Consider the following 18,176-nt stretch of genomic DNA (forward strand, 5'->3'; position numbering starts at 1 on the left):
GACGTGTTTGGCTTTTTGCCGTCCATACCGTTGAACCATTAGATTTCCATATAGAAATGGAAATAGTGCCTCTTCCCCTACCTTTTTTTTTTTTTTGAGATGACATTGTTCTTCCAGATCAAAGCTCAGAGGTTATATTGATCCTGTTGTGTACATCTGACTGGCAGTGCAAAGAGCTATCAGGATTTGTGGCTTCAGAAACAGGGCAGAAAAGCCATCTGGCCCTTTCCTAAAATTCACTTCTCTGTGCTGCAATCCCAATAGTGAGGATCCACAAATGAATGATGAAGCCCATTTATTTTTCTCCTTTCCCTTGTGTAATAAGGTCATGGAAAAGCAGTTCCCATGTGACAGCAGCTATGTGTACAGGATAGGAAAGAGGAATGTCCCTAAGGTTGCTACCTTTGCTTGATCCCGCCCAGCACATTATTTCATACTAATGGAAGCAGAAGTCTGTTCTGAAAATCATATGTTCTGCAACTCATCCTCTCTTGGGAAAAGTCTTGGAATGAAATTTTGCTGCAAAATGACAGCTCAAACTCATTGCAGGAGAGAGTCCATTAAAATATTTATTGCCGAAGAGGTCCTGAGCAAATCTGGACTGCTACATCTCTTCTAAAAAGGGACTTGCCCTAGTTTTACAACCTGGATGCAAAATATTGGACCAAATTTATTATAACATGTATATTGACAACACTTATGCTAAAGAAGAAGAAGAAGAAGAGTTTGGATTTGATATCCCACTTTATCACTACTCAAAGGAGTCCCAAAGCGGCTAACATTCTCCTTTCCCTTCCTCCCCCACAACAAACACACTGTGAGGTGAGTGGGGCTGAGAGACTTCAGAGAAGTGTGACTGGCCCAAGGTCACCCAGCAGCTGCATGTGGAGTAACGGGGAATCGAACCCGGTTCACCAGATTACGAGTCCACCGCTCTTAACCACTACACCACACTGGCTCTCAAGTGTGGTTCTCTTGGGATGGAGCAATTGTATGTACTCTCTTCAGCAGGAACAGCACATCAGGTACCCTTTATGATGTGCTTGGATAGAGGCTCAGTATGCATGCTCTTCTCTCTGTATATGAGTAATCAGACCTTTGCATGTCTGTAGTGGAGGGGTCATAAATGACCACCACCACCAAAAGAAAAGGGACTGGGTGCCAGTTAGGGATGAATAGTCTGCCAATTTCACTTTCTCCCACTTCCACATTTTCCCAATCTTAAATTTAGCTTGAGTCGCCACAAAAAACCCCCACTGTTTGCATCTTATTGGTCATTTCTTATTGCACACACATTTTTTATGCAATTTTACACAATACAAGACTTGTTCTGTGCCCAAAAATGCCCGGCACTGTGGCCCATAGATTGCAACAAAATACTGGGCAAGGTTTTGGCCAGCATCTTGTTTGTGCGGTGGGTTCATGGGAAAAAGCTGTCCCATGAGCCTTTGCAAAGGGGAGGAGAGAGCCCAGTGCTTTTTTCTCTGGGGGGGTATTCCACGGTATGCAGTACCAGCACATTTTTTTTCTAGAAGAGAAGCACTGGGAAAACCTATATAAGACTGCTTCCCCCAGAGCTAGCCATTTTGCCTTGAGAGCTTCCCATCTGTCCACCAAGGGTGCCAACCCCAGGGGGCCCTGGGGGCTCAGGCATCCACATTCCCCCCACCCGTTAGTGCCCGGCCTCCCCCTCCCACCACCGTCACTTTGCCTGAAAGGCAGATGTGCCTGAAAAATGCCATGCTGGTGAAGCCCCAGACACCTAGTATCTTCATTTGCTCAAAGGGCTAAATTTGTATCTATACATATAAATTACCCCTCCCCCCTGAAAATAAGACAGGGTCTTATATTCATTTTTGCTCCCAAAGATGCACTAGGTCTTATTTTCAGGGGGTGTCTTATTTTTCCATGAAGAAGAATACGGTACGCATTTATTGTCTAATTGTGAGTCAGCCAGACTCTGTGTGCAGCAGGCGGCAGCTTGTCTTGGCAGCGGCACGGGCTCTCTGATTTAAAGAGACCTGGCACTGTCTGAACAGCTGCGGCTGCATAGTGGCGCTTGCCGCTACGGTCCAGAGGAGTCAGATGCCTTATGGTAGCTTCGGGGGCCTTATATTCCGGGGAGGCCTTATGTTCGGGGGAGGCCTTATTATCGGGAAGGTCATATTATGGGGGGGGGTGCCTTATATTACAACAAGAGGCAAGACTGTAAGTAGGTCTTATTTTGGGGGGATGTCTTACTTTTGGGGAAAGATGGTAGCATATGCATTTTGTGGGCATTGGCCTGTGCTTTGAGTCTTCTGAATACCCAGCAATGCCCCTGGCTGCATGCATGTGGGATCGCATGACTGGGAATTCATGAGAATTATGCAGCTGGGGGATCAGCGTGTGAGAATTTATTGCAAACAAAAGACTTACCAGCTTTTAAAAAAAGGGAGAGCCTTACAAAGTTCACACAGAAGCATAATATTGCTCACTGTAACTTGACTATGGAAACAACTCAGAGGCTATTAAGAAGCAAAAGAATAACAACAAGAAGATTGAAAGATGGGACTGGTGAACACTAGAAGCAGCAGAAATATGAGATGACTGGACCCTTACTGAACTCAAAGCATGGGAACCCCCAACAAAAATATATAATTTGGCAAAATATTTGGACTTTAAGATATGTATTGGTATAATTTGGAATAATTAATGTGATATGACTGGATTGTTAAATGGAAAACTTAATAAAAATTATTATTATTATTTTTTAAAAAAGGAATTATGCAGCTGGGATTCATCCCTTGAAAAGCAGCTCCCATGGGATTGAAGATGAAGGGGAGAGGGATGAGAAACTGGTTTTTGTTGCTGTAAAAAGTTAGGTGCTGGTACTCATATCCTGATAAATTCTAAAATGCCTCTCTGAACCTGCACCTCTTCCTGTGCCCATTCCCATCTTTACTGATTTTCCAATTAACTTTTAATCAAAAAGTTGATAGTTAATATTTCTATTACATATTTTTGATTTTTATTAATCTCTCTCTCTCTCTCTCTCTGCCCCTCCCTCCCTTTTTCCATGTGTGTGTATACTATGAAGATACTAAGAAAACTTTTATATAGAGAATGGAAGCCAAAATTACTGTGTATTTCTTCTGAAGCATCCACATAACTAGTATGAAATTGGATCTCTTTCTCCTCAAAATAGTTTCAGAGGGGAAGTTCACAAGGTGGATGGTAACACATCGCCTGCTCCATAATCAATATGACTAGGAACATACTTTAAAAAGTGCTGGATTGTATTCCACAGAACATAGAGGTGAAAATATTGGAAGGGTATCAGGCAATGGCTGTGAGCCGCATAATAGAAAATATCAAATTAGCCAAATGCTGGTCTTGCTTGGGGCCCCATACAAGAAAATAAGTGGATTCTGTAAAGGTTATTTTGCAATCATATGGGTAAAACATTACTGCCTCTGTTCCACTCAGGTTGGGCTGTTGCAAAAGGCCTCAGGTTTGATCCCTGGAATCTTCAGGTATGGCTGAAAGAGAATCCTGTGTATAATCTTGGAGTGTCACTGCCAGTCATTGTAGACAAGACTGAGTTAAGCGGATGACTGGTCTAACTCAGTATAAATAGCATCCCATGTTCCTAAATTGCTGCAGTTTGCATGTCCATCTCTGGTCAGCATGAGAAATCAGGCAAGCAAATGTGATTCATTCACATCACTGTGGCTGTTTTTATGTCAGCAAACAATAACATAATTAACTACTTGTCTGTATTGTTTGACATTTCCTTTACATTGAAATGAATGCAAATTACACAAATAAGTCAGTTGCACAACTCATATAACTTTCATTCAGTAACAGCCAGAGAGGTAAATAATGCAGTATTTGGCGGAAACTGAATTGCAGTGGAATGGAAACAGCACTGAATATTGATCATGAAAGGAAATCTATGCCTTCTTACACCCCTACACTTAAGCACTTTCTGGCCATGCATTCAAAAGACCTTTCCCAATTATTCTTTTGAATCAACCTGGCAATTCTCTATTTAGACTCGATGAGCAGTTCTTTTTGATCTGCAAGTACCTTGGGCAAATAGCAATTCTTCTTTTAGATGGTGGGATGTGTGGGAGGTGACTTCTATTGTGAGGTGATTACATTTATCGAGCCTTTGGGGAGTCTGAAGTGAATTTGGAACTCTGCAGTGCTTACTAACACACAGTACCATATATATTTTATAGCACTAATATCCCCCCCCGACATGTAAAGAGAAGGAGCAGAAGAGCTCTAATGAAGAAATATTACAAGCTGACTCAAACAGACTCCGCCATTTTGTAAGTTGAGTTCAGTTGATGCCAGCACTTTTATTTTTGTCTGCAGGGTGTGAAAACACTCAGGCCATTCAGTTCAGAGTATTAGTGAAGTCTGTGTGAGAAAGAGAGTTTTGAAAGTGTGTGGTAGGGAAGGAAGGTAGAGCTGTGTGTCAGTGGATGAGGGATTCCAATTGAAGCCATGCCTTGCATTGCAGCTTTGAAACATTCAGCCCGCCATCTTGATGTCATGGAATTCTACTCAGTAGTGATCCAGAGTAGATTCCATTGTATAGTTAGCAGAGCAAAAACTTAAACATGTTGCAGGATTCCCCCAAAAAATGATCAGAGGGGGAAACTATTCCATTGTGTTGAGGAAGAATCCTTGCTCTGACAGAATGATCCACTTAAGGGTACATTAAATACAACACAGCGTTAAAAAGTGTACCTACAACCTACTCCAACCCCAAACTTCCTCAGCCACCTTTAAAAATCATCAAGGCATAAACCATGAGGCAACCTAAGAAGATGTGAGACTTCTCTGCAAAGTTTTGTTTTTCTTAACGGCTCTCTTTTGGCAAGGATTGAGCCCAAACCAGAAACTCTATGTGCAAAATATTCATGCAAATAGAGAAATCCCCGCTCCCTAGCAATATTGGGGAAGAGGAGCACTATGAATAGAGACAAATCTTTCATCTATTCTGAATGACAGAAAGAATGTACTGTCTTCACTATGAAATGGCTTCGTTACTTTGGCCCCAATTAATCATAGCCAAACATCACACACTAATAAAACAGAATTTGAGTGAGTGAGTGAATGTTTCAATGGATGAACAACATTTGTCCCTATTGATAGTGCTTGCCAAAGCTGAATGAGCACCTCTGCCCAATTCAATCCCTAGCTTAGCACAAAGCAGGGTTGGGCTACTCTGCCAGGCTATAATATAATAATAATCTGCAGTTTTAAATGTCCTGACAGAGTTTAATTTTTAAAAAGCAGAAAGAGTCTGGAACACTAAACATCACAAAAAAAAATATTGATTTTGTGACTGGTGTGCCTTCTTCTGCCCCAGCAAAATTAAATGATCTAGAATTAAAGGGGGGGGGGGAGTCCCATGGTTTTTCAAACAAAAACTGATCCAGGGAAGAAGGCCTCTGACACAAGGCACATGGGCTGTTTTGAAACGTCTTATAATCCTGAGAAGCATTGGAATTTACCGTATTTTTCACCCCATAAGACGCACCTGACCATAAGACACACCCAGTTTATGGAGAAGGAAAACAAGAAAACAAATATTCTGAACAAAACAGTAGATGTATGATTTTTGTGGTTCATGCTGTGGCCACAGACGTGATTTGACAGTGAGTTTGGGGTAGCCCAATGCAAAAATCCTGAGAATCCATGTGGATCCATGCTTTGTAACTGTGTTTTTGCGCCATTGTGGCCCCACACAACAGTGGGTGTGTGGTTTTTTTGGTGCAGCCTGTAGCCATGGACATGCTATGTGATCTGATGGTGAATTTGGGGTGACGCAATGCAAAATTCCTGAGGATCTATGGGCTTTTAGCTCCCCCATCCCAGCAGCCTCCTTTATTGCGTCCCTTATCTCCCTCCCGATAGCTTGCCAATCAGCTGCTTCCTTTCAACACCCACTTCCCTCTTTCAAAAAAAAAGAAAAAGAATGATCTGCTTTTTGCCCCTGGGCAATTCGGCTCCAGGGACCACGCATTCGCTCCATAAGATGCACAGACATTTCCCCTTACTTTTTAAGAAGAAAAAAGTGTGTCTTATGGAGCAAAAAATACGGTAGCTTGGAGTGGGAAAATATTACCCCAACCATTTGTGTGTTGTTGTTTTTTTCAAGAGTCTGGGTTTAGCTGTGATTTTGCAAAGATTTCCAGCTTGGCCACTTCAGTCCCCCATTTGTGTCATCCCTAAAACACACTCCACGGCAAGAGCTAAATGTCAGCATTAACTAAAGTCCCATTTTCCCCATAATTGTAAGCAATCAGCTGTGCTTCACACTAATCGTCTTTCTGACATGCAAATCAACAGCAAACTGCCTTTCTTCTCCAGTTTCTGTGTTCAGGTAAGTTCACTACAAATCTACATGACTTTTATTTCTGCAGCAGTGTCTAGAACTCAGAATTCTTTAAAATTTGACCTTTTGGTGCTAAAACACCAGCTTACCTCCACGGGCTTTTCAAAAACCAAGACTCTGTATGCTGTTATTCCCTTAACTGGGGTTTAAAATGCCAAGACCTTGGCTATTAGTTACATACCTTGAAGACTTTTTTTAAAAAAACAACAACCAGTTTTTTACTCAATATTCAAACTAAATGTTAGGAAAGCAGAGAGGTATAGGCATTCCACTAACTGGATCCTCTTTTTTCACACACACTTGCAATCTGGCACAAGGATTCATTCCTCTCTCTTGTCTGAGTCATCAGCAGCATGTTGTATTCTCTGTTATATTCATCTGTGTTCTTTTGCTTTCTCTCTCTCTCTTTATTAAATATTTATTGGGTTTTATAACAAATAAAGATGCAAATCTCATTCATCAAAATATATAAAAATGTTCTCCCTCTCCTCCTTCGGACTTCCCCCAACTCCCCCTCTACTGAGTTATTTGGTTTTGTTTATTGTGTCCTGCTTTGTATCAAAGTAAATTCCCTTATCATTCTCTAAAATGTCTGTTACTATAATAAAGTTGTGAACGTTTATTCAAACCCTGCCAGTGAGTCCAGTCCATTTTGTTGTTTCTTTTTTTTAAAAAAAATATATATCTTATTAAGTTTTGAAAAAGAGAACAAACATGAACAAAAACAAAGACAAATGCACAAAACATCCAACTATACAATACATTAGAAAAAAGAAAAAACAATTTAAGCTTAAAAAAAAAACAAATTTAAAGAGACAAAAAAGAAAAAGGAACACAGAAAAAAAAAAACCCCTCTCATTTTGTTGTTTCTGCAAATAAACTGTAAATGGTTCCCAAACCCTTTTGAAGTCCTTTTTGTCCTTCTCTCTTAAATTATCTGTTAGCTTAGCCAATTCTGCATAGTTCATCAATTTTTCTTGCCATTGTTCTTTTGATGGTATTTCTTCCATCTTCCAGTATTGTGCAATCAAGATTCTTGCCACTGTTGTAGCCTACATAAATAATGTCCATTTTTCTTTTGGCAGTTCTTGGTTTGAGATACCTAGTAGAAATGCTTCAGGATGCTTACCAAAGTTCGTTTTAAACTTTTTTCCCCCAATTCATTATATATCATTTCCCAATATTTTTAATGCATTTGCATTCCCACCACATATGATAAAATGTACCTTCCTTTTCTTTACATCTCCAGCACTTGTTATTTTCTTTTTTAAACATCTTTGCCATTTCCACTGGTGTAATATATGTGTTCTTTTGCTTTCTCATTCTGTGTCCGCAGTTGCCAACTTTTGTGACCTAAGGATGGAGCTATTTGACTCAAGTATGCAGACCTAAGGGTGGGACCACAGAGTTCATCTACATTTGGGTGACCCCAGGGCAGCAGTGTTGCATGAGTTCATGGCACTCAGGGTGGGCACACACACTGGAGGGGTTGTGCGCATGTGCCAGGGGGTGGGCAGGAGTGCTGTGGGTGCGTGGGTGCTGGGGTTGGGGTGAACAGGGTGCCCACCATGGCACCCCAGCCCTAGTCACCAACACTGCTAGAACAACTCCTCCCTGGAACCAAACAGGACCATGCTGCATCGCCTGCCCACCTGAGCAGGGGGAAGCCTGGCCAGCCAACACAGCACTTGGCGGGCACAAACCAGGCATCCCCATGCTGGCACTCCCAGCGCGGTTTGGCCTGGCGCACCTGTCCGTAAGCATTGGTTCATGATGCCAGGAGAGGAGCACCAGGTTGCGCTGCGCTGGGGGTGCCTGCTTCTCACCCCCTCAAAAATCCGTGCCCAGGGTCCCGCCGAGAGAAGAATGTAGACAGAAGTTAATGGACTATGCGGAAATGGCGAAACTTACCAGGAGAATGAGAAACCAAGATACCAATTATTTATTTATTTTAAAGAAAGGAATGGAAATGGTTTATTAAGTGTTTACAAACAAGCCGTAAGCAGATGAAGACAGGATTAATATAAAAACCTGCAGTTTCAAAATATATATGCGATATATGTGGGGACAGATATGCAAAAGAATATGTTGAGATAATTTGGAGTATGCCGGGAGATGAAAAGAAATGTAAAGAAACCACAGAAAGAGGGGGAAGGTAGTCAGAGTTTGAAATGTTAAAATTATGATTGAATAATTGTTGTCATATTATAAATAAAAATTAATAATAATAATAATAATAATAATAATAATAATAATAATAATCTGTGCCTAGGGCCACAGCCCCACTGGCACCCCCATGCTATGCCCCTGCCCCAGGGCACAGCCCAATTCAAAAAATGAAATAAAATAAAATTCTCCTGATGTGTGTTGAGGGCAGCCCTTTCTCTTGCTTTTCTGGCAGCTAGCCCAATTTGTGCCCCCAAAATGGCCATGTAAAACAAGGGCTTGCTTATTTGGCCAGCCTTTCTGTATCCCATATCTGCCTGTTTTTTGAGATAACCTTCAACTTGTTGTCTAGATGATGAACTAATTCTCCTCTCTGTTCTTCAGTTTTATATTTATCCTCTATAAAATCACTCTTTAGCACCCTTCCACTCTCCAGCCTTATTCCTGTCATAATTTTCCTTGACCTTTACTGGTGCTGGATGAATGCCATGGTCAGTACTAAAAAGACTGATGCTGAGCAGAATCTGTCCACATGTATTTCTGGAGAGGGAGCAGAACAAAAGCTTTAGCAGTGCTGGACAGTAAATATACGGATATGAGTGCCTTAAAGCAAAGTTAGCTTTTGTGAATGGCCTCCTACAAGGGAATGGATGGAAGCATTTGGAGCTACCATAACGAGAAGTGCATCATCCCCCCTCCTCCTCCTCCTTATTATTATTATTATTATTATTATTTAGAGCCATTTCTTCGTGACACGTAGACCAACTGCATTATGGTAATGGAAAGGTTTGTTCCTGACTGAGGTCATAAATCACGAGTAAATGCCTGCTTCCTACAATTCTGCCAGCTCTCTCCCTAGAAATAATCTGGCGTTCCAAAGGTTACTAGAGATATCCAAACATTTATGATGCAGAATTAATAACTTCAAGGTCAGAAGAAGAGAGGCCAATTTAGACTCATTCATCATGTCGTCTATATTGATTTCTGGAACTTAAAGGAACTTGAGTCATAATTGCAGAGATAAACAGAAGTTATGGACTTTCCCTTTCACAGATGTAGCTCTTTAAAAAGCCTATATATTGTATATTGTCTCTCTCTCTCTCTCTGGATTTTTGCAATATTAAAAGTTAATTGACAATGGGTGTAAAATGACAGCATGAGAGCTCACCTGGGACACTGGTCATTGGACTGTGTCACCACTAGGTATTGCAAGTCACTTTCTAGATTGGGGTGAGTAAGTCCTTAGGCCCTCAAAGCCCCCCTGCCTGGCCCTCTCCCTGTGTTATACTCCTTTCACAGCCACAGCGCCCTCCCTTGGCCACAGCCCTGCTGTAAATAAAGTGGGCTATCTATGATCAATTGTCATTCAAGCTAAAAGTTGCTGCAGGGTACAATCACGATGTTAGACAAGAGGTTCGCCCACTTCTGCTCGTCTTGTGCCTTGAAAGTACGGATCCACACAGCTTGTAATTCACACTTTCTAGACATGGCTCTAAGAAGTTTTCTCCTTGCCTTGTTCCTTTCCTAGGAAAAATCTGCTCTTTAACTCTATCTGCAGAAAACGCAAAGGCCGTTTTCTCTGATTGAGTGCTAAAGAGCAGTTTTCCCCGGGAGAAAGCAGGAGGACAAGAGGAGTTGTGGGTTAAGCCCTGGGATATGGATCAAAATTAAATCAGAGCAGGACTGATGGAGAGGGATTAGGTTTGGATCATTTTTGGTTTAGCACAGGGGCGAGCAAAAGGTTGTTTGGGATCTACTCATAGATCACTGGATGATTTGAAGTATATCAGCAAGGGGTTTAACCGTTGTTCCCAATCTTTTTAACAATTTTAATTATGTTCGGCATATCTGGAAGGCACGGCATAAATGAACATTACGACCTCTCTAATGCTGCTAGTTCCTATTTGTATGACTCTCCTTGTGTACAGTTCTATGCTCATGAAATTCAATGTCATCAAGACCGTACATCTCATAATTATGTGGATCAGATGCCTTTATGCCATATTCAGTTATCTGAATTACATCAGAAACAGAATATGTGGCCTTCAGATGACTTCTGAGAACTCTTGCAAAGTTCAGATATAGCCACAGGCTAAGATATTTTTTTAAGTCGCATATGCATAAGCTTCCTCAATAGTTTTCAAACTCTACAATTTCAAAGTCTAAGGCATTAAAATTGGATTTACAGAAAAGAATTTGTGTGTGTGTGTGTGTGTGTGTGTGTGTAGGCATAATGAACTGAATAAATGGCAACACATTAGCCAAGTGGTTAGTCAGAATGTCTCTATGGATATGACTTCTGCCCAAATGTTCAGACAACTCATTTCATTATTTTTTCCATGTAGTATTGTACTGCAAAGCCTTGTTTAGAGCAGACAGCAAAAGATAACCCTTATTCCCCTGAAGTTATCATGCAAAAAATCAATTCAACCCACACCCTAATACCGCTGAATTGACAAGATACAATTACAGAACTGAATAAAGTAAATTACTTAACTCTTGTAGGGATTTTGAGAATGGAAGAGCTACTGAGTGCTTGCCATATGATTCACTTGGGCAAAAAGTTTTTTGTTTTTTGTTTAAAGAACACTTTCTATTGTAGTAATAACACAGGGAAAGGTGCAATGTAAAGGCCAAGTCTAATTTAATAAGTCTTTGAAAGATGATCACTCCCAATACAAATTAAAAACCTGTATTTTCTTGGTCCTTGGGCAAGTTTTCTTCCAAGTGATCCCTCCCTAAATGCCTTTGTTTGTTTCACCACTATTTGTTTGTCCTCTTCCTCTGGACCCAAATTACATGGAGAGCCTGATGGAGATGAAGTTGGAAGCAAATCCTGTCACTGGTCCCTCACTGAAAAGATGCAAGCGAAACTTAGGCAGCATACATCTAAAACACATTGCTTCTCCCCGAGGATTCTTGGAACTGCAGTTTACCATTCAAAAAGCTACAGTTCCAGCCCCCTTAACAACAGAAAAGTGCCCAGATCAATGGAAGACAATAACACAATGAAATTCAAAACAGTAACGATTTATTGCACGTTGATTCAAAATCCATTAAAAACAATTTAGTTTAAGGAATGCAAGAAAATTGATCAGCTTGATCCAGTGACACCAGAGAGAGCCATTTTTAAATAACTCAAGGGCTGTCACATGGAAGATGCAGCCAGCTTTTTTTCTCCTGCTCTGGACGGTAGGACTCAAACCAATGGCTTCAGGATACAACAAAGGAGATTCTGACTGAACATTGTTGAACAGAGGAATGGACTCCCCTGGAAGGTGATGGACTCTCCTTCCTTGCACGTTTTAAAGTAGGGATTAGAACGAGTTCAACTTATTTTGCCGCTTTTATCAAAATTTATACCCCTACAACATTATTTGGAATCCTCCCCCGAAATTCTACGAAAATACCTTCTGGAAGATTCCTCAAGCTCAATATCATATGAGGTGGCCAAATTTTGCACTTTAGCAATAAGGAAGCGTAAATCTCTTTTGTTGAATGGCACACTGCGAAGTTCCCTTGTGTAATTTTTTGATGCTGTTGTTGATTTCCTTTTGTTTGATCTTGTGGTGTTCTGTGTCGTTGGCTTTTGCCGCAATAAAACTAACTAAAAAGTAGGGATTAGATGACTATCTGTTCTGGATGCATTCTTTCTTTCTTTCTTTCTTTCTTTCTTTCTTTCTTTCTTTCTTTCTTTCCTTCCTTCCTTCCTTCCTTCCTTCCTTCCTTCCTTCCTTCCTTCCTTCCTGTTCTGCCCCATCTCAGTCCATATTTCATGGCTGGTTAAATCATCTGTCCCCCTCCTGATTCTCAGTGCCTCTTCTTCTGCCAGTCTTTGGCCAGTTGAGATGTCAAAATAGAGCAGCAATTCCTTCAAGGAGGAAAATCACAACTCCTCAACGATTATGTCATCTGGATGGAAAAGAATGAAAAAGAGAGAAAATCAGTTCAGTCCTCTCCGCTTCTTGTAGCTGGAGTCAGTCTGGGTGCTGCCCTTCCAGGCCAGGTGGGAAAAGCCTGCCAGGCAGGGAGCAGGTCCTGCAGGACTCCCAGCAAGAAGACCTGGGAGGTGTGTCTTGGGCAAACAAGGGACAAGGGAGTTCACTGTCCCCAAGGTTTTCAGATTATTCCTGAAACAAGCCAGCTCTGGACGAATTACTGTGTTCTGCAGAGGAAAGACAAATATGAGTCAGTTGACACTATGAACCCCACCCTGGATGGGTGTAAGAGAAGCAGCCCCACCCAGGAAGGATGGAAGCAACCAAAGAACTGGATACAGGAAAGCAAAATACTTACTCTTAGGTACGGGAATCTTCGAGAAAGGGCCAGCAACAGGGATATACTGCTGGCCGCTAATTTCCTTTGGTCTTCACTCCCCAAAAGGGCGTAATATCGGAGGTCCTGCGGGATGAAAGAAATGGGACAGTCAGTTGGGTAGGGACAGGGGGGCAACCCTAAAACCACTCCTGATGCTATTAGGATACTTTTGTTGTTGTTGTTGTTTAGTCGTTTAGTCGTGTCCGACTCTTCGTGACCCCATGGACCAGAGCACGCCAGGCACTCCTGTCTTCCACTGCCTCCCACAGTTTGGTCAGACTCATGTTGGTAGCTTCGAAAACACTGTCCAACCATCTTGTCCTCTGCCGTCCCCTTCTTCTTGTGCCCTCCATCTTTCCCAACATCAGGGTCTTTTCCAGGGAGTCTTCTCTTCTCATGAGGTGGCCAAAGTATTGGAGCCTCAGCTTCAGGATCTGTCCTTCCAGTGAGCACTCAGGGCTGATTTCCTTAAGAAAGGAGAGGTTTGATCTTCTTGCAGTCCATGGGACTCTCAAGAGTCTCCTCCAGCACCATAATTCAAATGCATCAATTCTTTGGCGATCAGCCTTCTTTATGGTCCAGCTCTCACTTCCATACATCACTACTGGGAAAACCAGGGCTTTAACTATATGATTAGGATACTTACGGTCAGCAATTGGAGAAGGGTTCCAGTATTGGGCTTCTAGGAGGAGACCCCCCAGCAGGCTTTGGAATGGCCTCTTCAGTTCCTGTGGGAAAAGAGAGAAGAGAGGTTGAGTGCTGCTGAGTTAAATTTTGTAAGAGTGTGGGAAGAAGAAAGAGCTGTGCAAAGAGAACTTAAAGCAGAGGACATACCTCTTTGTCCTCCTCTGCGCTCCCCAGAACTGCCTCTGTTGTTCTATGGAGGATCGCACTCACCATAGAGGGTCTGAAGTGGGGTCTCATAAAACTGGAGAGAGAAAGGGAAGGGGTTAGATACTGCCTCCTCCAAGTCTCCCCTGTCCCCTTCTCCCTCCTGCCTCCTGCCACCCAAAGCTCCCCCTGGAGTTCTGCCCCCCTGCAGCCCCGCCGACCTGAAGGACCCCACTCACCTCAACTGCAAGAGGGCCTCGAAGGCCAGGGCCAGGCTCAGGGGGCGATCCCTGAAGTACTCCAAGTGGCTGAGTATGTCCTGGAAGAGAGCAGAGGAGGAAAGTCAGCTCCTTCCTGGAGTCTCCAGAGGACGGCTCCAGCCCCAAACGCCAGCCCCTCTCTGCCCCTCCCTCCCCATGGGGGTCCCCCACACCACCCATCACTCACCAGAATGGCTTTGGCCGTCTCCTCCTTGGAGTACTTCAGGGTTTGGAGCCCCCTGAGCCGAGCTGTCTGGCAGTCCTGGATGATGCCCAGGAGATAAAGCTGATCTTTTTCTAGCAGCTGAAAGGCAAAGGTCAGGCTGTCAGTTCATTGTGGGGGGAGGGCTCCTCCACATCTGAGAGTGCAGAGTGGAGTGCAAAAGGGGGGCAAGTCTGAGGGATCCCCTCCCTGCTCTCGTTTTATCCAATACTCACCGCAACGGAAGGGATGTGGATTCCCAGCACATCTGCAAAATGAAGGACATGGGGACAGGTGAGTTCCTCCCTGAGCCCTTGCAAGGCTTTCCCAAGAATTTTCTCCTGGATTCCAAGTCCTACTACAGGAGAAGAACACCCCATGCCTTGGGGGGGGCAATCCTGACCACCTGCCCCCAGAACATGGCTCCCCAGGGAAGATGCCCATCCCACTGACAACTGTCCCCCTGCCTTGCCCCACAGCCCAGCCGCCTGCTTCCTCCAACAGACACCACAAAATGGGGTGGTTGCTGGGGTGGGGGCGGTTGGGTTTCCAGATGCTGTTGCAGATAGGCAGGTTGGATCCAGCCGTCTGGCTCTGTGCATCTTTCTACTAGATGCCCCCCCAGCCCATTCCTGCCCTCCTCTGTCCCCAAAAGGAGGGCCACTTGCTCACCCGACACCGTGGGCTGGTCCAGGACTTTGGGGGGGGGGGCACCTTCTTGCAGCTGATCAGCCGCCTTAAGCGCCGGAACCTAGAAGAGACGAGCAGAAAGAGCGACTCAGAAGCTGGCAGCCCCAATTTGGGGGGGGGGGAAGAGGAGGGGCATCTGCCCCAATTCCTGCCATCTCTCTGCAGTTCTGCGACCTGAAAGGGCATCACCGGAGCTGGAAAGAGGCAGCCAAGAGCACAAATGGCTGGCAGAGAGAGAAAGGAGGCCCCAAGTGCTATGGGTTCAAGAGCTTCAGCTCAAAGGAAAGACAAGCATTACCAGCTGTTAAAGGGCTGCTCTGCCTCATCTTCTTAGGACAGCCCTGCCCTTCCTTGGTGAGGGAGGAGACCCCTAGAAGGGTCTTCCAAGCATCAAGGTGTCCCAGAAGAGGAGCAGAACATGAGGAAGGGGGTAGAGCCTTTCTTGGAGCCAGAGAGACCCCCAGGAAGGGGGAGAAGGCCAATGTTGTAGGGCAGCTGGAGAGATGCAAAATTGAGCCAGGCAGAGGTGTAGTAGTTGGAGGGCTGGACTGGGAGGACCTGGGAGAGCAGGGTTCAAATCCCGACTCAGACATGAAGCTCCCTGGTGGACCAGAGAGCTAAAGCTGTGTAGGGGACCCAGGACTCACACCCTGCCCCCAGGAGACCAAGAGAAAGCAAAGGAATGGTACTTACATCCTGCACATCTTCTTGATGAACCCCCCCCCCCCATCTAAGCTATCTACCTAGATAAAATTCCCACCCAAGCCTGATCCCAAACTCTGATGCCACCTCCACCCCCAAACCCAGCCCTAACCCCAAACCTAACCCCCACCCTAACCCTACACTTACCCCTAACTATTCTTCTATAAACAAAATAAATATATTCAAAAATGCGCACAAATATGCACAAATGTGCAGAAATGCGCACAAATATGCACAAATATGCACAAATGCACACAAATGCGCACAAATATGCAATAAATAAATAAATAAAAAATAAATAAAAAATAAAAGTGTTAAAATAAAAGGTAAAATAAAAAATAAAATAAAAATAAATAAAATAAAATGAATCAAATAAAAGTAATAAATAAAATAAAAAGAAAAATAGCAAGCAAACCTCTCCTCTTCTACAACTACCACCACCACCACTACCTCTCTCTCCTGACCTCTCCTCACTAACCCACAATGGCCTCCTGCCAGTCAGAGGCTTTTAAGGGAAGAGCAAGAGATGTCACAAAGGAGGGCAGGTCCTTGTCACCATGGCAACCCCTCCACCTGGACCTGGCCCCTCCTGAGAGGTGATGCTTCTCTGTCAAAACTTGGAGGCGCCTTCTGTTCCGCCTGCAGCTGGGCTGCATCTTCTCTTGGCAGATTCACGTCGGCATTTCACATCCTTCTTGCTGCAGCCCCATTTCCAAAGGGAGACCACCCCCACATCCTTCAAGGCAGGCTAGGGGTCTCCATAGCGCAACGTTGGACCATCTGCTTTGCATGCAGGCCTTCTGTCCTGGGAATGTCCCGCCCCCCATTCGAAACCCTGGATAGCTGCTGCCAGTCAGCGCAGGCTAGTTGAAGAAGGATATTGAGCAGCTGGAAGGTGAGCAGAGGAGGGCGACCAAGATGATTGAAGGGTCTGGAAACCAAGCCTGATGAGGAACAGTTGAGGCAGCTGGGTATGTTTAGCCTGGAGAAGAGGAGAGAGGAGAGCCATCTTCCAATATCTGAGGGCTGCAAAAGGGAGCAAGCTTGTTTTCTGCTGCTCCAGAGGGGAGGGCAGGAGAGGAGATTCGGACTAAACATTAGCAAGAACTTTCTGACGGTAATACTATCTGGGACGGTGGAGTCTCTCCTTCCTTGGAGGCTTTTAAGCAGAGGTTGGATGCCAATCTGTGAGGGATTCGGCTGCAATTTGGGGAGCGCATAGCACGGGCCTACTTTACAGGGTTGTTGTAACCACACAGGGCTGCTGAGCATCCGATAGTGCCTAAGAAATGTTGAGCCTTCCATTTCATTGTGGGGAACAGCTGTGGCACATCAGGAGGCGTCCCTCAACTTCCGTTTCTTCTCTCTCCTGCAGCCAAAGGGGCCAGGCTGGATTACCAAATAGACAGAGTAGGCACTGGCCTATGGGCCCCACACTTTTTAGGGGTCCCCCGACAATGGATCAAAATAATATTGATTTGATCTTGAAAGAAAACAACAATCAAGCTTTCTTAGTTCAAAGTTATTCCAGTGTGTGCATGAGGCCTGCCCCCTGCCCAGATTTTGACTGCCAAGGGGCCTCCACAGGGTTTAATCCAGCACTGCCCCATGAACGGCCCAGTATACCTGAAGGAGTGTCTCCACCATTCAGCCCCATTCCCACCCACTGAGGTCCAGCTCCAGCAAGAAGTGAGGTTACAGGGAACCAGGCAGATGGCCTTCTCGGTGGTGGCGCTCGCCCTGTGAAACGCCCTCCTATCAGATGCCAAGGAAATAAACAACTACCTGACTTTTAGAAGACACCTGAAGGCAGAGGCATAGGAAGGGGGGTGCCGTGGGGGCAGTTCGCCCCGGGTGTCATCACTGAGGGGGGTGACAAAAGACAAAAATATGTTTTTTAAAAATCATTTTTTCCCCCAAGGTAAAGGACGCCGTGCCACAGCACTCCTGCCTGGGCAGCTGCCTCAAAGCGAACGAGAGAGAGACTGGGGGCGGTACTGCTGCTGTTGTAGCCGGAGGAGGAAAGAAAAGAAGAGGAGATAGAAAATGACACTTGTAACTGCAAGTATCTTATTTTTCCTTCTTTTAATAATTTCAATGTGTGTGGGGGGGGGGGTGACAAGAAATTTTCTGCACCAGGTACCACCTGACCTTGCTACCCCACTGGCCGCAACCCCATAGTCGCCTCACCTTTACCTTTTACAACCAGCACTTCAATGGGCAAATACATATAATATGCAAGTAAAAAGGCATAGGACACCAGGGAGTCCCAGCTGTGTTCCCTGATATACTCTCCCCCATGTCCTCATCCTAGGACATGAGAAAAACAAATGGTGCTAGTCTTCCCACTACTCTCCAGGGCTCTTTAAAAATTGTTAATGATATCCCCTCCAGGACATTCTTATTACATAAACCTTCCTCTCACTCCAGTTTATTTTTCTCATTATGATATTCAGCTGAGATAAGGCCTCTAAATCCACAATTGAATTTTCATCACAAATTTGAAATGTAGTCCTCATTTAGTCTTAAAACGACTGACTTAAATTCAACCACGTGCTTCCCTTTTTAATCAACCTACCTACTCCATGAATAAAACGGCGCTAGCTGTATC

General features: G+C 44.2%; 1 protein-coding gene and 1 long non-coding RNA gene across 2 annotated transcripts; one reads left to right on the plus strand and one right to left on the minus strand.

Moving 5' to 3' along the window:
- Window positions 1–13,465: 13,465 nt before the first annotated feature.
- LOC309340629 (uncharacterized protein) lies at window positions 13,466–14,855 on the minus strand (the record flags this gene model as incomplete). The annotated part of the gene is made up of 6 exons (XM_081859513.1): window positions 14,410–14,855; window positions 14,159–14,275; window positions 13,951–14,030; window positions 13,715–13,808; window positions 13,523–13,608; window positions 13,466–13,481 (listed from the first exon to the last, which is right to left on the minus strand). The coding sequence occupies exons 1-6, from the start codon at window positions 14,773–14,775 to the stop codon at window positions 13,466–13,468; spliced, it is 759 nt and encodes a 252-aa protein (XP_081715639.1). The 5' UTR covers window positions 14,776–14,855.
- Window positions 14,856–14,993: 138 nt separating this feature from the next.
- On the plus strand, window positions 14,994–15,824 carry LOC309340683. Its single transcript, XR_014156068.1, has 2 exons — window positions 14,994–15,241; window positions 15,332–15,824. It is a non-coding gene; the product is annotated as an uncharacterized lncRNA (long non-coding RNA).
- The last annotated feature ends 2,352 nt before the right edge of the window (window positions 15,825–18,176 follow it).

This window comes from Podarcis erhardii (assembly GCF_964252035.2).
Source record: "Podarcis erhardii genome assembly, chromosome: 4".
Taxonomy (NCBI): domain Eukaryota; kingdom Metazoa; phylum Chordata; class Lepidosauria; order Squamata; family Lacertidae; genus Podarcis; species Podarcis erhardii.